General features: G+C 36.1%; 1 protein-coding gene across 2 annotated transcripts in view; it reads left to right on the forward strand.

The window, feature by feature from the left end:
- The window catches only part of SPATA6 (spermatogenesis associated 6), a 149,250-nt gene that overhangs the window by 86,223 nt on the left and 38,382 nt on the right, over positions 1–24,645 (forward strand). Inside the window, exons 10-11 of one of the 2 annotated variants that reach the window (XM_049617213.1) lie at positions 14,650–14,834; positions 19,112–19,211. In XM_049617213.1, the coding sequence (XP_049473170.1) occupies positions 14,650–14,834; positions 19,112–19,211 (285 nt within the window). The remainder of the gene's footprint in view (positions 1–14,649; positions 14,835–19,111; positions 19,212–24,645) is intronic. The other variant, XM_049617214.1, reaches the window with a different exon arrangement.

The raw sequence follows: 24,645 nt of genomic DNA on the forward strand, positions 1-24,645 counted from the left end.
AAAAAAAAAAAAAAAGAGGTTAGAGTGGGAGAGAGCCAAAGCATAAGAGACTGTTAAAAACTGAGAACAAACTGAGGGTTGATGGGGGGTGGGAGGGAGGGGAGGGTGGGTGGTGGGTATTGAGGAGAGCACCTTTTGGGATGAGCACTGGATGTTGTATGGAAACCAATTTGACAATAAATTTCATATATTGAAAAAAAATCGCTTGGGGTACCATATTAAGTTATCTGCTATACCACTCGTAGTTTGTGTCCTCCATTTTGAGAAGCATTGTCTCAGAGTTTGTCGTTTCTCTTCCTAAGTGAAAGCTTCTTGATAAGGCGTGTCATTGTATTTGAGAAAACAACAAAAAGAAAAAAAAATCATAACTTTCCTTACAATACCTTTGCTTATTTATTTGAAAATAATTTATTTTGTGCTTGCTGGCACTGAATAGCATAGTTTGAGTACTTTGCCAGGCTTTGAGCATGATAAAAGAACTGTGGAACAGTTAAGTAATGAGTCAAGGCACTGTCTGACTAAAGGCTCACATCTACAGTATCATAATTATGTAGATGGAACTTTATAAAAATTCATTCTAGGTACTAAATTGAAATTATTGACAATGGAGAGTGGGAAATTTTTTATTTTTGACAAGTTTCCAGGTGGTTTTGATGCAGTTCTCTTGGCCATCAATCCAAATTTTGGCATTTGAGAACCACTAGTATGACTATGAATATAATAGCATTTGTATTGGTGGAACTGCCCTTTGTATAGCATTTATATATAGTTGTGCCCTTGTTTAAGGCTGCCACTAGAGGAGTATGGCTTGGCATAATTCACCTGATGCAGACCTGCTCTGTTATGTGGAATATATTCAAACACACACACACACACACACACACACACACACACACTCATGTACATGCACATTGATGTGTGTTATATATGTGTATGTGCACACACATGTAAGTCAAAAAGTATAATATTGATTGTCTTGCATGGGGCTCAGGGAAGTCACTTTAGTTGGCCTACTTAAGGGATAAGCCTGTCTTTGTACATTTCCTTCAAGTTATGCTTCACGATTTATAATTATATATTTATTTTCATCTTTATTTGCATCTTTGTTTAAAATCCGCTTGTTTTACTAATCTCTAAGTTCCAGGATGATAGGGACCTTATTGATCTAGCTTATCGATAATTGCTAGTACCTAGCATATTATCTGATGTATGGTGTGGATTCCTAAAAATGTGTATTGTGTGAGTGGATTATTAACAGAAAATAAGCAAACCAAATATATAAAAATACAGAATAAAGAGGGATAAAGTTACAGGTTACCAGTATTTATCCTAAAGTAACTATATGTTGGCTTATAAAGTAAGCTGTATGTTGACTGGTCCATTTAAAGATAGGTGTATATGTTTGCAATCCTCTTTTCCAAATGAATTCTTTGAAAGAACTGAACTTCCACCCATTCTTAATTCTGTCCCACTTTCACCTCTGGATTCTTTACTCTTAGGGTTAGAGTAGAAATTGATCATTCATACTACCCTTGTAAGGCAGTGGGTGGTAAGTAAGCTCACAGGATTATTTTTGTATTCAAGGGGTAGATTTTCATAGAAATGTATATATAGTCTTGAGCACTGCTATCTTCTCTATGGAAAGAATAAAGTCTCTTCTTATAGGCACATAGTAGCTGGTTAATAAATATTCAGGTAGTAGAGCACTTGGATTTCTACAAGGAAAAATGTCATAAATGTGGGAGTGCTTGCAAAAAAATTTCTGCAAAAATGGAACTTTGCCTAAATTCTGTTGAGAAATATATTTTGCATAGGCAAGAGAAGGAAAGCAATGCGAAAACATCTTGGGATTTGGAATAAGTGCAGTGTCCTGGGAGAAAAGAGAAACTACTAGTCTCGTTTGAGTGGAAGGTGTATACTGAGGGATATTGGCTTTTTAACATCCTTATTTTCTATTTCTCCTACTTTTCTTTATCTTTTAAATCTGCTGCTTCCCTTTTTAATATTTGTAGTTGCTTGGTCATTGTATATTCTTTTGGCCAAACTCAACTCTCTTTACCCTGAATGCATTATAACCAGCTGTTCTCATAAACACTCATGTTCTTTTAGTTTCGTGTCTCCTCTGTTCTACCATCATTCCACCTGAATCATTGGCTGCTTCTCTCCCCTATGTGTACTTCCATGTGCCTGTGTATAATAGGCATTCATTTAATACACTGGTTCTCAGTAGACATTGTACCACTCTCAAGGTGGCATTTTAGACATTAACAGGGACTGTTATTACAGTCATTGAGGGGAAGTACTCTTAATATTTAATGATCAGGGACATGAGGTATTCTACCAATAATGGGACCGTTCCAAACAATGAGGAATTCTTATGTCCAACATGGCTTTCAGCTGTTTCACCAACCATAATGGAGGTGAAAAACATGTTCATAATTATTAGAACCAGTCTAACTCTACATAAAACAAGAGTACCTTTACATTGTTTTGAGATACAGCATATATTGTAGGAATACAAATATATTATAAAGATTATACTTTGTTTTGTTAAAAACATATGGTGTAGTATTATACCATGATGAAGTGTACAGCAGCTTATTTATTTTCCTGGTTTTCTTGTATGGAATGTCTTATGATCTTCTTACATTTTATTTATATCTTTTGAAATGTTCATTTATTTTTGAGACAGAGCGTGAGCAGGATAGGGGCAGAGAGAGAGAGAGAAGGAAACAGAGAATACCAAGCTTGCAGTACAGAGCCTGATGCAGGGCTTGAAGTCACGAACTGTGAGATCCTGACCTGAGCCAAAGTCAAGAGTTGGATGCTCAACCGACTGAGCTGCCCAGGCTCCCCATGATCTACTTACATTTTAAAACTTCAAGCTTATTGGGGCGCCTGGGTGGCTCAGTCGGTTGAGTGTCTGACTTCGGCTCAGGTCATGATCTCTCTGGGTTTGTGAGTTCGAGCCCCACGTCAGGCTCTGTGCTGACAGCTGAGAGCCTGGAGCCTCCTTCAGATTCTGTGTCTCCTCCTCTCTCTGCCCCACTCATGCTCTGTCTCTCTCTGTCTCTCAATAATAAATAAATGTTAAAAAGAATTTTTTTTTCAACTTCAAACTTATTTATGTAAGTGAGTGCAAACATCCTTTATATTTTTTAGAATGTCATAGTTGGCATTTATGTATTGAAGTGTGTATTTTAAGCCATGTTCCATAGGGGTGCCTGGGAGGCTCCATTGGTTAAGCGCCGGACTTCAGCTCAGGTCATGATCTCACGGTTTGTGAGTTGGATCCCCATGTCAGGCTCTGTGCTGACAGCTCAGAGCCTGGAGCCTGCTTCGGATTCTGTGTCTCCCTCTCTCTCTGCCCCTCCCCCACTCTCACTCTGTCTCTCAAAAATAAATAAACATTAAAAAAAATTAAGTCATGTTCCATTAATTTCTCTATACTACAATTAAGACAATTCATTGATTTATTTTTTTGGAAAGTGGGTATGTAAGAAGTTACATTTTTATTTTTTTAATTTTTAAAAATATTTTTAAGTTTAGTTTTATTTATCTTTGAGAGAGAGAGAGAGAGAGCAAGCAGGGGAGGGACAGAGAGAGAGGGAGACAGAATCCCAAGTAGGCTCCACACTGTCTGCACAGAGCCCGATGTGGGGCTTGAACTCACAAACTATGAGATCAGACCTAAGCTGAAATCAAACCAACTGAGCTACCCAGGCACCCCATAAGTTACATTTAAAAAAAAATTTTTTTTTAAATGTTTATTTCTGAGACAGAGACAGAGCACGAGTGAGGGAGGGGCAGAGAGAGAGGGAGACACAGAATCAGAAGCAGACTCCAGGCTCTGAGCTGTCAGCACAGAGCCCAACGCGGGGCTCAAACTCACAAACCGTGAGATCATGACCTGAGCTGAAGTCGGTCGCTCAACCGACTGAGCCACCCAGGTGCCCCTGTAAGTTACATTTTTAATACGTTTCATTTCAGTATATAAAAGAGGGCAATACAAAGTATTCATTTTTAACATGAGGGCTGTCTTAGTTTGGGCTACCGTAATAAATACCATAGACTGGGTGCCTTAAACAACAGAAATTTGTTTTCTCACAGTTCTGGAGGCTGGACAGTAGAAAAGCTCAGGGTGCCAGGCATTCTGGTATCTTGTGAGAGCTCTCTTCCTAGCTTGCAGACAGCTGCTTTTCACTGCATCCTCACATAGCAGAGAGAGTGAGAGTGTGTGCACACGTGAGCACAAAGTCTGGGGTCTCCTTATGAGAGCGCCAATCCTTTCAGATTAGAACCTCACCTCTGTGACCTCATTGAACCTTACTTAATTCCTTACTTCAAATGCAGTCGCAGTGGGAGAGCTTCGACATAGGAATTTTGGGGAGACACAGTTCTGTCCTTTGCAGGGGCTTTTGGACTAAAGGTTGAAAAATCAATGATGCCATGTATAATCAGTATCTGAATAAATGAATGGCTGTATATCTAATAACAGGATATTTCTGGAAAGCTTTATAGAACCCATTTTACTTGGGCCTTTAAAAATACATCCTTTCTAGCTTCAGTTTGGCCTTCAGTGCTGCTTGATCATTTTGTTCTCTTGTTGATTCTATAACATAGTCTAGACTTTCTAAGTTCTACTTCTCATTTTCTATACATGACTTCATATTCTACTTTGTCAGAGAAAATGTCCGTTGTGGATGGAATTTTTCTCAGTTCTCTTCATCTCTACTTCAGTCTTCCTGTTAATCTCCACTTTGTTTTTCCTTCTACTCTGCCTTCTTAATCATGTTAACACCTTTGCATTTATTTTGACCATAAAACACAATAATAAAAAACAACTTAAATTTGTATAATGGGTTCCAATTTTAAAGCTTTTCATATTTATTATATAATTGGATTATATGCAGACTTACAAATTGAACAGGAATTTTTACCCCCGTCTTAAATGACAGAAAACAAATTTTGCAAATCTGAGAAAGAGCTCAGTCTGCATCCCTGTGTCTTTATCATCCTCTCTCCCTCCTTTCACTGTTAGACATTCAAGTGAACATTGCTTCCATTTCTTTATCCATTACTCCTAAACTATTTGGAGACAATGAATTTTATGAGAACTCTCAAAACTGAAGAGTCCTTCTGTTTCTTTAAAAGAGATAGGAAATCACCTTTGTGGCACTGGAGAAGCAGACCTTGCTTTAGGCAAAATTGTGAAATACACGTGGGATATATGTTTGATTTCTGGTAGCCTTAACATCACTTTTAACATCCTCACATGCCTTAGCATTCATTGCCTTTTTACACTGGGTGCCTCTTTCACTTGGCAGAATATGGATTTTATATGTCTTCCTAAACTCGTGAAAGTAAATTTAATGTTTTGATAGCTAGGTGTGTGGTATCTGGTGGATACTTAACTGGTGTTTGAATTTATGAATGAATATCACATCAAAGTCAGAGTTTTCTGCTTAGATTTTTGTATTGCCTATAATCTGGCTGCTCCTACTCCTTGTGTTCCCATTATGTCATCACTGTCTTTCTTATCTAGGTCATGTCTACATTTCTACTTCTGGATTTTAACTCACTCAATGTATTAGGGTAATGCCAGATGTTCTGAAACTTTACTATTACAATGTTTTAACACAACGTAAGTTTTATTTCTCATTAACAGTCCAGTGCATCTGTTTCTTAAAAGCCTGGAAGTGCTCTAAGTCACTTCTTATGTTCCATTGACAAGAACTGGTCACGTGGCCATATCTAGAAGCACAGGGAGGAGAGTGGCTAGTAAGTAGGGATCCTGGGTAGGCAGCCAATTCCCACTAATCTTATGCTTCATAAGAGGGGACACAAATTTTAGTGGACAGCTAACCATATCTGACACAGTCTGCCCCTCTGGCCCCCAAATATCTTTGCATACCTTTCTTCCCTCACATAGAACATAATCATGTCTTCCTCAAGAAAGACCACTCAGAGTTCCCTGCAGTCACTTGAATGTAGCTTGAAGGCCAGGATCTTGGGGTGATGGACAGGCCAGTCCATCAGATGTAGATAGGACTTCTTATGATCCGGTGACCTGTGAATTGGCATGATCTCTCCCCTATCTCACATTCCCACCCTACCTGGATGCCATTTCTAATCTACTTTGTTAGAGCAGGAGCAGGATAGCTGGGGACCTGGGTGCCCTGACTTGAACAAGGGAAAACTAGAGGGTAAAGAGCAGTTCTCAGTCTGCAACAGTGCTGAATCCTGCCAGGTGAGCTTTGTGAATACCCTGCTGCCCTGACAGCAGAGGTATTTCTTTGCATAGACATTGGTGAAATTATGTTGCTTAGAATAGTAACTGTATGACTTAAAATTATAGTGTGAATAGGTGTAAGAAGCTTGAATCTAACTTGGAGGGGACATGGACCTAAATGGAAACCACTATACAAGTCTGGTAATGTTGGTCCGTGTGCTGCTTGCGTGCTTTGTGTCTTGTGCCCCAACCTAGCGGTTGTCTCAAATGGGAGACCTGACAAGTCTGCACTTCTAGGAGGATGGAAGGTTTGGAAGCAATCTCTTCTATGGCAGTTTTTTCCCATGGAGAGAACAAGGCAACACTGAAGAAGTTTTCATGATACTTTGACAAGTGACCCACGGCAGAGTTTTTATTATGATTGTAGTGTGATGAGAATTTCAGAGCCTGTTCATCCATGGGCCTAACTCGAGGATGGATTTGGTAGCTCAACATTTTTTCATCTTCCTATGATCTTCTTCTCACAGACTCACAACAAAAAGTCACAAAGATAGAGATATATTAGTATTGTTGATAAAAAGACAGACATCCACCGGGATACAAATTTTCCAATCCGATCATATAATGACAAGATTAGTAAAGGGTTCTGCATCCTAGGAGATGAAGTAACTAAGCACTTGGGAAGTTTAACAAAAAGAAATCAGAGCCCAGACTCAACACCAAAGTTCATTCACCTTACTACTGCAGTCAGAGACTCACAGTAGGGAAGCTCACGAAGTCTCAGAAGAGTACAGTTTCTAAGTTGAAGGTTTTAGCTGTGGCAGCATGTGGGTGTCTATTTATATCTTAGTAGACTGTTAGGATTGTCAACTGCCAACTCACCAAAACCACCAGAATAACTAAATAATCTGTTGATATCAAGCAGAGCTGAGTTTCTGACATAATGCTTTAAGGTAGCGCCACCACTTGGACAGTCTGAGTAGTGTCTCTGAAAGGAGAAGGTTAGGGGCAGATATGTATAGGGTTTTGGGGTCTGAGCTCCAGTGTTTTAAGGTAGGGCTTTTAATGAGGGAATCTAATTGACAAAGTTTGTGATATAAAAGTTTGGGATTAATGAACACAAAGATTGGGTTCTTAAAGCGAGTCTTGATAAGTAAACACTTGATTTGATAAGGAAGGATTTGTCCAGTTGAGTGATCTTTTCTTCTGAGAAGGGAATTATTTGCCCAGATTAAGAATCTGTTGTTTCAAGAAGGGAGCTGATTGATGATTGAGCAGACCGTTTGTTCAGGTAAATGATTTATGGGAATGTCCTGAAGCAAATGATGGTATTTACTGGTTTGTAGCATTGTTTTCTTGGGCAAGAATTTCCTTGAACTCATGGTAAAGTCACATTGAGGTAGGTGGGTCTCAGTTCTTAGATCTGATATTTAAGCCATGTGAATGCAGGTGGTCTCAGTTCTCACGTGTCTCAGTAAAGATATGTATGCTTTTCCATTAATCTGTTACACATAGTTAGATTTATTCCTAGAAACCTTATAGTTTTGGTTCCTACTGTAAATAGGAATGTAATGTAAACTACATTTTTTGTGTGTTTTACTGATATATAGGTTTGAAGCTGATTTTGTATAACATTTTTGTCATAGATATTCTTGAATTTTTTAATAGAAGAAACTATCATTTGCGAAATGAATTTTATTTATGCCATTCGAAATATTTCTTTGTCTTAACTTTCTAATATCTTCAGTACAGTGTGAATAAAAGTGGTGATAGGGGACGTGGCAGGGACAGTTACTGCTTATTGGCTGTTCGTATCCTCTTCCAGCTTTTCAAGCCCTTTTGCAGTTATTTAGGACCTACTCTAGCCGATGGGCTATGAATGAAAATTATGTGGATCCCTTCCAGGGTGAAGCATAGGTGAATTGATCTGAACCCTCTCTTGTTTCAGTGACAATGAGGCCTCACGTTCTAGATCATACAGCTGTAAGTTGCTCAGTGTGTCTCATCAAAACAGTCCTTAGACAGTTTTTGTGAAGTGTAATTTTTCTTGCTAATAACCTCTGTTACCATAAAGCATGGGGAAAAATGAACCTTTATTATGTTAAACCACTGATTTTCAAATTTAATTTGCTACCGCAGCATAGCCTAATACAGTGTTTTCTTGTCTTGATCCTGTCTTTGATAGATAGGATCATGTCTGAGGTTTCACACCTATGAATGTTATTTGCAGTAGATTTTTGTTAAATATCCTTTTGCAAGTTAACTAAGTTCCTTTTGAGATTTCTTGTTTGCAAAGAATATTTTTAAATTATGAATGGATGTTGAATATTATCAAATGGATTTTTTTCAGCATCTATTGATTTGATACTGATTTTTTTCGTAGTGAATTAATAGATTTTCTAATGCTCACCTATCTTTGTATTCTTTGAATAAACCCAACTTGGTCATGTTATATATATATTTTTAACATTACTGAATTTAATTTGTTAATATTTTATTTAACACTTTTCCCACATATGGTTTCTAGTGAGGGTGGTCTGTAATTACCCTTCTACTTTCCATGAGTGGTTTGGTAGCATTATTATGATCACATCATAAAATTAATTGGGTATGCTTTCTTTCTTCAGTTTGTTCCTGAGGTCTGTAGTTTGGGTTGTTAGTAAATCAGATTGTGAGACCATCTTCTGTGAGACTTTCCTTTCAGGCATCCTGGGAGGCTTGGGCTCTGGAGTTTTCCACTTGAGAGATCTGCCGTAGATCTCTCATGTGTCACTAGCCTGAGACCCCCTCACTTAATAGCTATTTAACTTTGCTTCAGTTTCCTCTCCTATGAAGTGGACAGAATCAAAATATTTCATAAGGTTGTTGTGGCGATTAAACAAGTTATTTATATAAATGCATAGAACAGTGGTCTAAGAAGGGAACCCTCCATACACACACGTACACACAAGGATTGATCTATTTAGGAATTACTTATCATTTTCATTGCATTATTTTGGAATTTCTTGAATTCTCTCCAGTATAAAGAAAGTACATCTTTCTAAAACCAATCCAGATAGCTGAGCATATGGATTTTTAAACCGGGTAAGATAGGAATTGATTATTCACTTGAAATAGGATTCACTAAGGAATGTTCTTGGCAAAACTGAGAAATTGCTTCTCTCTCTTTTGAATGAGAACCATACTTTCTTCTTATCATCCTAAAAGTAGTACCTATACTGCACTTTCCCCCTACAATCCTTAGTCTGAACTACTTCCCAGCTAATTCCATTAGAATTATTTGTATTTGTTTCTTAAATTTTATGCTCCATGACAAAGAAGAAGTTTTAGAGCATGGTGTTTATACCAGGCATTAAGTCAGTTCAACAGATTCTTGTTGGATAAGTGACTTCCTGTTTCCCATTATACTCAGTAGTTAATTATTCCTTCTATTAATTGGACCTTGAAGTTCCCATAAAATTTTATGGCCATAAATATGACTTATCAGCTTATCATGTAAACAACTTTTCAGGAATCTTATTTCATAAGTATGGTATAACCAAACCATTATATATCACAAATTTGAGAAGTGTGTCATTTGTATAATTGCATGTATGGAATTACAATGAATTTTGTGTATGAAACTTTTCTACCTGTAACAGTTTTAGAGTGGTTTAAAAATACTAGATTTTTTATCTCGATACATTTTAACATTTGTAATATTGGAATTGTTACATAGTGAAGATCTTAGAACAGACATTTAAAGATTTCCATAAATGTAAAAAGAAAAAGAAAAAAAGTCTTTTTGCTGAAATATGAAGATTACTGTAAACAGAGGAAATAACTATTATTCTTCATAAACTAAGCCCTCTGCTTTGTGTTTTCACAATTTTACCACATTTTTGTGGCAAATCTGCAAGGTTATTTCCCCAGTTTGTATATAAGGAAACTAAAGCTTGGAAAGAAATGACCCGCTCAGGGGCACATAATTGGTAGGGATTTGAACCCAGGTCTTTGGACTGTAAGCCAGTGTTCTTGAAGAATTGTCCAAGAGATGGAACTCTTCTGTAATGAGCCAAAGAGATAATATTCCATGTGGTTTTGAAGTAAATAAGTAACCTATGGAAAACTCACAAGAGCTATGGAAATGTCTTAAGCTAAGGCTTAAGATTGAAAGTTTGAAATGGATTCTTATCCAAGACTTACTCCCTCATTATACCTTTAGTCCCTCATGCAGATATAAAACTTTACCAAACAAATATTTGCTGTAATTCCATGGAAAGAATATATCCTAGCTGTGGTCCCATGGCACACTTATTATATATCTATTCAGTTCTAATTTCCTTCCTCATTATTTTATCATTACTTGTTTTTTCATGTCTGCCCTCATGGATTATAACTTCTTTGAGGTCTTCTGTTACATTTATTTGTGATTGTTGTCTCCTCCCTTGTTTAGTACTTGATACATAGAATATGCTTTAAAAATGTTGAATAGTATTGAGTTACAGCACTTAAGTTTCTCTACAATGTGCTCCTTTCCACCTCTAAGATACTGTCTCTCCTATTAGTTTCCTATAGAGATAGCCAAGTTATTGTCATCTGTGGTCCTCTTTCCTTGTGCCTTTTCCCCCATTCTGACTGCGCTTTCTCCTTTTCTCTACTAATGGCCTTGATTCCAGTCCCACCTTCTCCATGAGACTTCCACCATTTAGACCAAAATCTTTGAATATCCTTCTGTATTGTCATTATGATGTATTTGATGCAGGTTATCTTGTCAGTTATCTTTGTGTTTATGCCCCATCTCATCTGGATTGTAAGTTCAAACCCCTATACCTTTCTAGATATGAGTATTAGCTAACATGTGGTGCAAGAGATTGTCAGTGAATATTCTTATAAATAGAGGAACATGGCTGTGTTTAAAATATTGCTGACTAGTTTGGGGAGAAAATTTAGTAAAAAAAAAAAAGGGGGGGGGGAAAGAAAAATGAAGTGGTCTGCTAACCAACATGACTCAGTTGGCATTGAAGTTAATGAAGAGAAAATAATCTGTACCATAAGCCAAGAGACTCATATTTGAATAGAATTCTAGAAACAGCATTACAGCACTTTTTTTCTTTCCTATCAGTCTCTTCACATATATGCTTAACATTTGTTGACTATGGACATCTTTGATCTTGTTTTTGACATTCACTGTGCTTTTACTTTATGTGAACAACTAACATTGAAATAATTTCCAATTTTTATTCAACCTAGATCATATATTTCTTGGTCAGTTATTTGGGACTGTAACTGAGCCGTTTGAACCATGTGCTATTTGGTTCTGGGATGAAAGCTTGGTTCTCTTAGCTGATTGCTGAGTCACCATATGTTGCTCTAATTCTGGAAAGCAGTGAAAATTGTGGTAGTGTTGAAGCAAAAAGTTGTGTTGGACTGGTGTTTTAATAATAAATGACTTATATTTATTGTATAACTAATTCACACACCTAGATGTTCTATAACATACTTTAAATTATGGAAAATCTATAAGATAGTGATTATTAACTCTACTTTACATATGAGGGAAAGAAGTCTGAGAAAGATAAGGTATCTTTCTTAAAGGCCAAATATTTACCAAATCGTACTGCTAGAACATTTGCTCATAAAGGCAGGGACTTAGCTGTGTTCACTGTTGTAGTCCCACCACTTAAAATAATGACTGGAGATTAAATATTTATTAAATGAGTGCAATTTCTCTCTCTCATTCTCTCTTGAACTCAACTCCAGATTATCACTCCCATCACTCCATCAGTGCTACTCTTGTTGATGTTACTGATGACTCTCCAATTGCTAAAATCCAGAGTTCCATTCTCAGTCTTTTCCAATTTGATTTATCAGCATAGTTAACTTAGTTAGTTACTCCCCTTACTTGAAATGCATTCTTCAACTGACCACACATTCTCCTGTTTCTTCCCCTTCTTCCCTGCCCACTCCTCAGTCTGATGTTTCCTTGCTATCTTCTCAGCCTTTCAGTAGTGGAGTATTCCCCTGGGCTCTGTCTTCAGATGTATTCTTCTTTCTACTTATGCTCACTTCCTTGGTGATATCACCTAGTGCCCTATCTTTAAATACCATTTATATCTTTATCCTGGACTCTTCTTCTGAATTCTACTCTAATATGTTGGGTGATTAATAAATTAATAGGTATAAGCAGCTCAACATGTGCAGAAACAGGCTCCTAATATTTACTCTTCTATGCTTCCAGTTGGAAGGGTGTAACTAAATCATATAAACCCAATTCTTCTGGTTGATTAGACCAAAAAACTGGTGTTATCTTTGACATCCAGTCCATTAGCGAATCCTGTTGGCCCTATCTTTCAAATGCCTTTTCAATCTGATCACTTTTCACCTCCATTGATATCATTCTTATTCAAGCCAGCATCCTTTTCCATATTTTGTTATAATCATTTCCTAGCTGATTTCCCTGTCTCTGCCCTTGGCCCACTCTATAGACAGTTCTTTTTTTTTTTTTTTAATTTTTTTTTTTTAACGTTTATTTATTTTTGAGACAGAGAGAGACAGAGCATGAACGGGGGAGGGTCAGAGAGAGGGAGACACAGAATCCGAAACAGGCTCCAGGCTGTCAGCACAGAGCCGACGCGGGGCTCGAACTCACGGACTGCGAGATCGTGACCTGAATCGAAGTCGGCCGCTCAACCGACTGAGCCACCCAGGTGCCCCTCTATAGACAGTTCTTAACAAAGTAGCCAGTGAGATCTTGTTTAAAAAAAAAAAAAGTTACAGCATAGAATCCTAAATCCTTAAAACTACCTTTTTGACCTCATTACCTACTATTTAGTTCAGCCCTATTGGTTTCCTTGCTATTTCTTTTTTTTTTTTTTTAATTCTTTAAGTGTTTTTTTTTTTTTTTAATTTATTTTTTGAGTGAGAGAGAGACAGTACAAGCAGGGGAGGGACAGAGAGAGAGGGAGACATAGAATTCGAAGACAGGCTCCAGGCTCCAGGCTCCAGGCTCTGAGCTGTCAGCACAGAGCCCAACACGGGGCTCAAACTCATGAATTGTGAGATCATGACCTGAGCCGAAGTTGGATGCTTAACTACCTGAGCCACCCAGTTGCCCCTTCCTTGCTATTTCTAATACATCAGGCATGCTTTCCACCCCATCCCACAGGAACTTTGTGTTTATTTTTCTCTCCTTCTGGAATGATCTTCCCACAGATGTCCCCATGACTTAGGTCTTGTGGTCTTTAGTAAGATCTTCAGGCCTTTACTCCTTAGGTCTTTACTAAGATATTCTCTTTCTCTGTGAGGTCCCCCTTGATTATGTTATTTCAAATTGTAGCTCCTGGGATGCCTGGGTGGCTCAATAGGTTAAGTGTCTGATTCTTGATTTTGGCTCAGGTCATGATCTCACGTTCATTTCATGAAATCGAGCCCTTTTTCATTCTCCAGACTGGCAATGTGGAACCTGCTGGGATTCTCTCTTTCCCTCTTTTTCTGTCCCTCCCCTGCTCTCTCTCATGCTCTCTCTCTCTCTCAAATAAATAAAAAAATAAAGTGAAATGAAATGAAATAAAATAAAATTGCATCTCCTTCCCTATATACCCCTCCCACACCACCCATCAGTACCTCTTATCTCCCTTTCTGCTTTATTTTCTTCTTATGATATTCACCATCCTTTAACATACTATGTATTTTACCTATTTATTTTAGGGTGTGTGTTTAAAACTCCCTCTCCATAGTAGTATGTAAACTTTACTAGAATATAAGTTCCTCATATAAAGGTAGTTATATAATGTTTTTATCCTGATTCATTCATTTGTCTGTCCTCAGAACAAATGAATCAATGAATGAGTATTAGGGTAGAATTCTGTTCTGATTGGCCTGATAGCTAAACTAGGCTGTCATTAGTTTCTGTGTATTGTCCTTTGTTTTATATATACACCCCTACCTTTACCCTACCACTACTCAAAAGCCTTTGGAATTGATAATTGTAAATTTTAGACGTGGAATGAACAATCTAGATGTATTTAATATTTTTTTTGATGTTTATATATTTTTGAGAAAGACAGAGCATGAGTGGGAGAGGGGCAGAAAGAGAGGGAGACACAGAATCTGAAGCAGGCTCCAGGCTCTGAGCTGTCACCGAGCCTGATGCGGGACTTGAACTCACAGACCGTGAGATGCGAGATCATGACCTGAGTCGAAGTCAGGCGCTTAACTGACTGAGCCACCCAGGTGCCCCTAATATTTATTCTTATGGTGGTAACGATTACTGCTACATTCTAAAATTTACCTTCATATATGGCTGTGGCATTATACGTGTTTGTTTTTTTTTTTTTAACTCTTATAAATGTTCTAAGGTGGTGTGTATATGTGTGTGTATGTAATAAATGTATAGCACATTTATTATGTGTATACAAATATAATTTTTTAAACAGGTTATCAGGACACCCCATGGGAGAGACTACGATGACTCCTTGGAAAGGTGTGATGAGTATTTAAGCTCAAGGTCATGTAGCAAGCCCCAGAATTCAGCAAGGACCCTACTAGTCCATTCAGCACCCTCAACAATGCCGAAGCATTCTCCAAGTCCTGTGCTTAATCGAGCTTCTCTCAGGGAAAGGTAATACTTAGTCTTTCCTACTGTACTGATTTTTTGAATTATCATCATTAGAAAAGAGAAGGCAGAAATAATGTATGTGAACTGATTATTTCTACAAGTATAATTTGATTTTAAAAGGCTTACTTGTTTTTGTTTAGAATATAGTACATATTACATAGCATTAGATATTTCTCCCGAGCCCAGTCCTCTTGAAGTGAGTTATTAACTATTAATGGGTTTATTAATTAGGATCACTTTAACCCAAATTCAATACTATGGTTTTTAAAAGTGAAAAATAGTGCATGATGGTTTATTTTCAATAGATCCATAGGGATTTAACATCATAGGCATGGCTTATGTATAAAAATAGCATAGGTTATACTTTCCTTTTAGTGATAATGATGCTGCTATATATTGTTGGTATATGGTATTTATTTTCCTCAAATAACCTCTCCCCAACTCCCCAAGAGAATTTTAATCATGTAAAATTCCATCCCTCCCTCTAAAAAAGCTTTGGCAACTGAAGTTAGATACTTGTTATAATTTGAATGTGAAAGAAATAATTCCTCTTTATCTGTTTTTGTTGTTGTTGAATTCAAATTGGAAATTCGTTGCCTCATGCACTAATAGTAACATAGAAAACAGTTGTCATAAATTGAAAAAAAAAACAAAAAACAACCCTACCCTAGGTAGTTTAAAACTTTTATAGAAATTTGAATGCCTCATGGTCCTTGCAACTTAACAGAAGATCATGGGGGAGGAGAAGGGAAGAAAAAAAAAAGTTAGGGAGGGAGGCAAACCATAAGAGACTCAAAAACTGAGAATAAATTAAAGGTTGATGGGGGTGGGAGGGAGGGGAAAATGGGTGATGGGCATTGAGGAGGACACCTTTTGTGATGAGCACTGGGTGTTGTATGGAAACAAATTTGACAATGAATTTCATATTAAAAAAAAAAAGAAAAGAAATTTGAAAGCCACACATTCTATCAACAACATGGAAATGAAATCTATCTTTAGGTGGTGTCAAAAATCTGAAGTAGCACACCCAGTTTGTATAGCATATTATGACCATCAGACATTAATTGATAAAATTTACACTAACTGTATAGTCTGTCAAAAGTTCATCTCAAAACTGATGGTTTGAGCAAGAGTGTATCAGTTTGGAAGCTGTATTAAAACATCCTTATTCTGAAAGAAAAAAAAAGTCCCTATTCTAAACAGATAGATTTCTTTCCCCATTAGCCCTATAAACGTTCAAATGGATGTATGGAGGTCTGCTGGAGACCCTGAGATAGGGAATTTTGCTTAATGTTGCCTCTGATCTTTGGAATGATGCCTGTGGGATCATCGAGTTCACAGACAGATGGATAGATAAAAAGATAGATCTCCATGTTTATATAGAAAGATATGTACCTATGTTTCTATAGGCTTTAAAAGTTCCAGAGAAAGTCTTGAAGAGAGATTTTTCTGCTGAAGTCTGGTAACCTGTGTCGCAGTTGCCAGGGGACTTTAATTTCCACATCTGCTCCAGTGGTCAGATGTTCAGATACTCTCTTTTTGCTGACTTTCAGAATTAAGCACTTGTGGTTTTGTTGATTAGGTTCTTTGCCATCTCTGTAGGTTTTCAAGACATTTTTTATCTATATCTCCTTGGAAATGTTTTTATGAATATTGTTTTATTTTCCCGCTTTTTCACAGATTTTGCAGAACTCTCCAGTTGTCTACCACTGTAGTACAATATCAATTTTAGTCTTGTGTAATTGTATCCTGAGGTCTAATTTCATCCCGGCTTTTGAAGTCTGTTTTTCCAAGTTGACAAATTCTTCACTGAAGCTGTATTCAAAAATTCTTCACTGAAGACAGCTAAACTCAACTGTCCCTTTTTCATATCCCAGTGCAGGTGATGACTTCCAGTAGCAAGTGGCATTTACACATCTATTCTGATGCTTGGTAGTAGATGCAGTAAGGTCTTTGCTAGAAGGAAATGAGTGGTTCTAATATTAAACATTACCTATATGGCTAGAGCAAGGTTGAGGTGCTTTTAAAATAATATAATAGCAATTCAGTTTTAAATTCATCTAAGCAAAGTATTAAAACTTTATTGGGGTACTCTTTAGGGTAGATAAACTTTTTTACTTTTGCTAAGGTGGAACACTTCTACTTTGAGTGTATGTTTTGCAAAAGATTTAGATTTGGTTATAAAGGAAAATAAAATGTCTTTAAGACATATTACTAGGAACAAAAACATTTTGTTGTTTTTAGCACACTCAGTACCATACCTTTAAATATAAGACATTCTCTGATAATGGCTCTTTTAGATTACTGAACAATATACTTACAGGGCATTTATAAAATCCAACAGAATCAATAAACAATTTAAACTGATGTAAAAATAGATTGTATGTCCCAGGCAAAATTGGGAGCATGACAAAACATAAAGCTATAGAAGTTACCTGGGTTAAATATTAAGATGAAATAAGTTTTCCTTTAAGATTTCTGTGAAGTGTTGACCTAAATCATGTATATGAATAAACAGACTTTCAAAAATTATTAGTGGGGCTGCTGGGTAGCTCTGTCAGTTGAGTGTCTGACTCTTCATTTTGGCTCAGGTCATGATCTTACGGTTCGTGGGATCAAGCCCTGTGTCGGGCTCTATGCTGTCAGTGCAGAGCCTGCTTGGGATTCTTTCTCTCCCTTCTTCTGTGCCCATCCCCTGCGTGCCGGATACTCTCTCTCTGTTTCTCTCTCTCTCAAAAATAAAACTCTTATTAGTGACTGTAAGCAAATAAATTTCTTTATTTATAGTGAAGGTGCCTTTTGCTTGAAGCCCATTTAAAAAATATCTTCAGTAGAGTTAACACACATAAAATGGTTTCAATCTTTATTATAAGTCTTACATTTCAGAAACAGTTTTCTCCTCAAAGTATAAATATTAATATTATGACTTATAATTTGTATTAGGCTGTAAAGTTATTACTAAAAACAGACTAAGAAATACTAGCAAATTTAATTAAAAAGGAGCTGATACTCTTTTTAATCATGCTTACCGTTTTGAATTTTGTAAATGAAGTTAAAGATTGTTAGGCAATCATTTCTTATACCACAGCACAGACTAGTGGACCCTCTCATAGCACACTGAAGACACCCTCTTGGAACTGCACATTTGGATCTCAGATTTTCAGGATGTGTTGCATATGTAGCAAATATAACAAAGTTGGCCATATATTTGTGTAGCTTCAATAACACTTCCTTTTACAAATATGGGAGATGAAAATTTAGATATAGTTGATCATCCATTAGTGATTACATTCTTTAAAACAGGTTATGTAAATCATTTATCCTGCTAAAGAGTTTATACCTTGTGCAAATATATAAAATTGTAACTTTGTAAGAATAAGCTAGGAGGAAAAAAGGCAAAGATGTAAGCAATCTAGTAGCATTTTAGTACCCATTCCTTTATGAAGCAATTATCAATAACACTTCGTATAGATGAATTATAATCAGATGGACCTGGAAATTTTCATTATTACTTGTATAAAATAAAGTAACTTCAGAATACTAATGCCAGTTTTGAGTTTGAGCGGGAATAAGAAAGAGGAATGGTTGTTTTATTTCTTTAACTCCAAAACTCAGATTTTCATAAAAGTCTCATTTTCCTTTCCTTTTACAATATTCACTTAAAAAGCACATTTATAGGAGAGACTAGAGAAGTGATTGGTATCTGTGCTGAGAGGGAATCCTTCAGTTTTGATACCCCCCTATCTTCTGAAGGAGTAAGAGCATGATTGTATTCTAAATAATATTTTCATCTATTTGAACATTTTGTTTCGTTTCATAAAATTAGTTTTATTGTTCTGTATACATAAAGGCATTTTATCCACATAATGTAAGAGAGTGTGATTAAGTTACTGGAAAATAAGAACTAATTTTAAAGGCACTATACATGGAATTCTTGTTCTAATCTGAAAATCTGTATCTTTATTTAGAGATAAAGCTCTAAAGAATTGTGTATGGAAATCATTAAAATGATTAACTAGTTAGGTGTGCTCTCCCTAATTCACATCAAACGTTATTATTACTGCTTATTGCACATATTATGAAGGCGTAATATTTCCGTGGAGAATCAGTGCCTGATTTTACATCTGCCTCTCATCTTTGGTCAAAGAAGAAAATATGCTATTTAAATCTTTCTGTGTCATCACACCGGGATAAGAAAAAACAATGACTTTTGGTGTCTGGCATTTGGACAGATTTCTTTCCCTCTGGCTACAAGTCACCTTTGTTTTTTATGCCTACAGATTCCATTCTGATTGGTGTTCACCTTCAAACTGCGATGAGATCCATGACCGGGTAAAAAATGTCTTGAAATCACATCAGGCTCATCAAAGACATTTATATGTTAGTTTCTAAAATTTCCTCTTGAAGGCCTTTTCTAATTGGGCAAGAGAACCACTCCAGATGCTTAAGCCTGTAATAGTTAATCGCTGAAAGAGAAGAAAAAAAGATACAACCTCCATTTGATGGAAGTCAGTGGTTTTGCTAAAGGCAACATCTCTAACTTCCTCTTGACCTGAGTCATTGTGCAAAATGTTTGACATCATCTGAACTGTAAACAGTGTTATTGATCACATCTCATAGTAAGTAGTGACTTTATGATAATTATTTCATTGCCTTCCAAGTATGGGGGCTCTTGTTTTATGGCCCAGTATAAAACAATTCCATTTCTTGCAAATAGATTTTATTCTAAATGGTAGAATGAGGGGAGGTGGGGTGAGAAATAATTATTTTGAAGAAGCTTCCCAGCTGATTTTTATGTTATTTAAAAGAGGAAAAGAGCCAGTCAGGTTTACTGGGTTTAATATTAGAGACCATCAATATGAGAATATTTTCTGAGGTAAGGCAAATAAACATATATATGACGGGCAGCTGGGAAATAATTACAGTGCATTCTTTTTGTGATTTTTTTGTTTCAGCAGTTTAAAAAACAATCATTTATCATGAGTGTCATGTTGGGAATCTGACATTTCCTCTCTCTCGCATTTCCTCTCAGCTGCTGCCACTTCAAGGGTAAACATTATCCTAAGTTCTAATGGCAAGATTAGTCTTATGTGTTTTAATCTTTATATAAGTGACATCCTTCAGTATGTACTTTTTTTCTCTGACTTGTTTCACTTTGATTTTGCAATTCAGACTATCGTGCGCTACAGACATCTTGTTATATTTAGAAACAGTTCTTCACTTTTGCTGCTTATACATTATTTTATTTTATGAAGCTACTACTGTTGATTTATTCATTCCTCTGTTAATGGACATTTGGGTTGTTTCTGGTTTGGGCTCTTATGAAGCTGCTATAAGCATTGCATGTATACCTTGATGCGTATATAGAATACAATGATGCAATGAAGTTATCATTGTATTGAGTATGTATTCTTATTTGGAATTGCCCAGTCATGGGCTATGTGTACACTCAGCCCTAGAAGGTGCTGTCAAAAGAATTTTTCAAGTGATTTTAACTACCTGTGTGTGAGAGTTATACTTGCTGCACATCCTCACTGCTACTTGATTGATGTGTGTGTGTATGTGCTTATGTGAGTTTTCCTTTTGGCATTTGGTAAGAGGTAGTTTATCATATAATGGTTTTAATTTGCTATTTCCTGATGACTAATGTATATGTTTATTGGCCATTGGATATTCTCTTTTGTGAATGCTCGTTCAGGTCATTTGTGAATTTTTGTACTGAATTGTCTCCTTTTGGTTTTTTTGTTCAGAGTTCCACATAGATCCTTGATATGAATTCTTAGATATATATTTTGTAATTGTCTTTTCTCGCTCTATGCCTCATCTTTTTATTTTCTTAGTGACATCTTTGATGAGAAAAAAATTCTTGATCCTAATGAATCTATTTCATTATTTTTAATTTGTTGATCAGCATTTTTAGAAATTTTGTGTACTTCGAGACTTTCTCCTATGTTTTCCTCTAATGGGTTTTTGGTTTTTTTTCACATTTAAATGTATGTTCTGGTTAAAATTATTTTTCTGTATCATGGTAGATAGATCTCAAATCCCAAGAAAGGTTTAAGCCTCCACATTTCTTTCTAGTTTTATTAATTTTATATATTTTGAAGCTGTGTCATTGGTTGGATATAGACTTCAGACTGTGATATGAGCCTTTTATTGTGAATGCCCCTATTCATCTCCTTGCTTGAGGGTAGTACGTTTTATCTGATATTTGTATAGTTAGAATGGCTTTATTTTGGCTAGTCTATGAATGGTGTATTTTTTTTTCTTTTTTTCTTTTTATCATTGTATTTAAAGTGTATATATTGTGAGTAGCACGTTTTGGTTTTGTTTTTGAAGAATTAAAATCTAGGATTTTTAGGTAGATTGATTGTCTTTTGTTGGAATTAGCAAGTATTTTTATAACTTATTTTCCTTTTTATTAACTTGTTAATTCATTTTCTAACTCTTCTATTATTGGCTGCCCTGGAGATTTCAGCTTGCACACTTGACAAATTATTTTTTGTTGACCTCCCTACCAGTATTGGGGCCTAAAAACATTTAACCCGTCCCCTTTTTTTCATATTTTTGCATTTTAATTTTGTACTTTAATTCTACATGTATAAAACACACAAGAAATTAATTTTGTTTATATGATGTTTATTCATACTAATCACTTATTTATCTGTTCTATTATTCTTCATTCTTTCCTGCAATTCCATGTTCCCATATGGATTCTAGAGTCATTTTCCTTCTGCCTGAAGAGCGTCCTTTAATACTTCTTTCATGACATCCTCCTGGCTGTGAATTCTGATTTTGTTTGAAAACATCTTGTTTTCACTTTTATGTGGGATGGTTTTACTGGATATAAAACTCTAGGTCGGTAGTTATTTTCTTCTCTTTTATTTATTTATTTTTTTAACGTTTATTTTTCAGAGAGAGACAGTGTGAGTGGGGGAGAGGCAAAGAGAGAGACAGGGAGACACAGAATCCAAAGCAGGCTCCAGGATCCAAACCCACTGAGCCACCCAGGCAACCCTCTTTGTCATTTTAAAGAAGCTATTCCATCATCATCTGGCTTCTTTTATGTCTTGAAAAGTCAGCTCCTACGCTTTTGAAGTAATGTAGGTATTTCTCCTCCTACTCCCGTTATATTTAAAATTCACTCTTCCACTTTGTGTTTAGTAATTTTACCATTATATACCTAGATGTGGTATTCTTGGGTTAATCTATGTTAAGTTTTCAGAGCTTCATAAATTTGTAGGTTGATATTTTTCATCAGTTTTAGAAAACCTGTAGCCATTATTTCTTTCAACATTGCTTCTGCCCCATTATCTGTTTCCCGTTCCTCTGGACTCCCACTTATATAAGATTTTTAGACTGTATCTCATATATATCTTATGCTTATTTTGATATTTTTAATTCTTTTTTCTTTTCCTCTCTCTCTCTCTAGTTTGATATTTTCTTTAGAAATGTCCTCTAGTGGGGCATCTGGGTGGCTCAGTTGGTTAAACGTCTGACTTCGCTCAGGTCATGATCTCACAGTTCGTGAGTCCGAGCCCCGTGTCGGGCTCTGTGCTGACAGCTTGGAGCCTGGAGCCTGCTTCAGATTCTGTGTCTCCCTCTCTCTCTGCCCCTCACCTGCTCACACTCTGTCTCTCTCTGTCTCTCAAACATAAATAAACATTAAAAAAATTTTTTTAAAAAAAGAAATGTCCTCTAGTTTGGTAATCCTGTCTTCTGTGGTTACATTGATGTTAAAACTATTTGAAACTTTTTGAAAGACATTAACTTTCAAGAATTTTTTGAGAGGCATAAAATACCAAAACTAACTCAAGAAGAAATAGATAATCTCAATAGTTATATATCTATTAAATAAATTGAATTTGAAGTTAAGAATCTTACATAAAAGAAAACACCAGCCCCAGGTGGTTTCTCTGGTGAATTCTACCGAACCTTTAAGGAAAACATAATACTAGTCTTATGAGACAGAACGTAGAAGGAGGAAAACTTCCTAAGTCATTTTATGAGGTCAACATTTACCCTAGTGTCAATGACATAATAAGAAAAGAAAAATATAGACCAAAATCTTCATGAACATGTATGCAGAAATCCTCAACAACGTATTAGCAGATCAAATCCAGCAGTATATAAAAATGAAAGTACATCATAATCAAGTGGTCTCATTCTAGAAATGCAGTATAAATTCATCCTATTGACAGGGTAGATAAGAAAAAGCTTATTTCTTCTGTATGTCATTTCAATAAGCACAGAAAAAGTATCCAACAAAATCCAACTCTGTTCTTGATAAAAAGTCTCAGTAAAGTTGAGGTAGAAGGGAACTTCCTCAACCTAATAAAGAGCATCTTTGAAAACCTACAGCTAACGTTATGCTTATGGATGAAAGACTGAATATTTTCCCCTAAATTCAGAAACAAGGATGCCCTCTCTTACCATTCATTTAACATCATAATGGGAGTCTTAGACAATGCAGGAAGGAAAAGGAAATGAAATGGATATAGGTTAGAAAGTAAGAAAAAAACCCTTATGTTTGCAGAGGATATGATTTTGCAGGAAATTCCACAGGATCTCCAGGAAAGCTCCCAGAATTAAAAAGTAAGTTTAGCAAGATCACAAAATAGAAAGAAAGCCCATTTTTTCCCTGTATACCAGCAATGAATAATTGGTATTTTAAATTAGAAAATCCATAACACTTACAATAGCATTAAAATTGAAGTGTTTATGTATAATTCTAACAAAATATGTTCAGTGTTTGCATTCTGAAAACTACATAATGCTGTTGACAGCAATCAAAGAAGATAGAACTAAGTGGAGATATAGCCCATGTTCACAGATTGGAGAACTCAAAATGAAGATGTCTGTTTTCCCCAATTTGATCTCTGGATTCAGTTCAATCATAATCAAAATCCTATCAAACTTTTTAATAGAAATTGACAAGCTATCAATTGGTTTCATTCATGTGGAATTTAAGAAACAAGATGAACATAGGGGCAGGGAAGGAAGAATAAGATAAAAAGAGAGAGGGAGGCAAACCATAAGAGACTTAAATACAGAGAACAAACTGAAGGTTGCTGGAGGGGTATTGGGTAGGGGTATGGGCTAAATGGGTAATGGGCATTAAGGAGGGCACTTGTTGGGATGAGCATTAGGTATTATATGTAAGTGATGAATCACTAAATTCTTCTCCTGAAACCATTATTACACTACATGTTAACTAACTTGGATTTACATTTAAAAAAATTTTTTAAAGGTAAAAATTACTTTTATCTTAAGGCCTTACCAAAACAGACAAAGGGTCAGAATTAGCCTGGGAGTTGAAGTTTGCTAACCCCCATTTTACTAGGTAAGTGTGTTTTATACAGGGTATTGGATTAGCAATTATGAAAAGACTTTACATATATATATGAGAGTTGGACAAGTAAGTAAATATATCATAGATAAAGACAGCCAGGTTTTTCAGTGTCAGAAAATAAGTGACAAAGAAACAAGGTGGGTGAGGGGTGGAATGAACTGCATGATGTTATTTGTTGTCTAAAATAACAGTTTAATTCATGTTTATTTTAATATATATAGAGAGATTGGTTCAGAAATACAGAGCTGATTGTATATTTGGGTTAATACACATCCATGTTTCCTAGTTTTGCCCTCCAAAAGGGCCTAAAAGGAGTGACAATCCAATAGCAGTGAGCACACCCAGCTTCCAGATCTTGGTTTCTAAATACCTACACTCAATAAAAGTTATCAGGACTCTTAGAGAAATAGCTGATTCTGGGGCTAGGACAGGGAAAACACAAGATTAGGATGGAACATCTTG

The sequence above is a fragment of the Panthera uncia genome (genome assembly GCF_023721935.1).
Source record: "Panthera uncia isolate 11264 chromosome C1 unlocalized genomic scaffold, Puncia_PCG_1.0 HiC_scaffold_4, whole genome shotgun sequence".
NCBI lineage: Eukaryota > Metazoa > Chordata > Mammalia > Carnivora > Felidae > Panthera > Panthera uncia.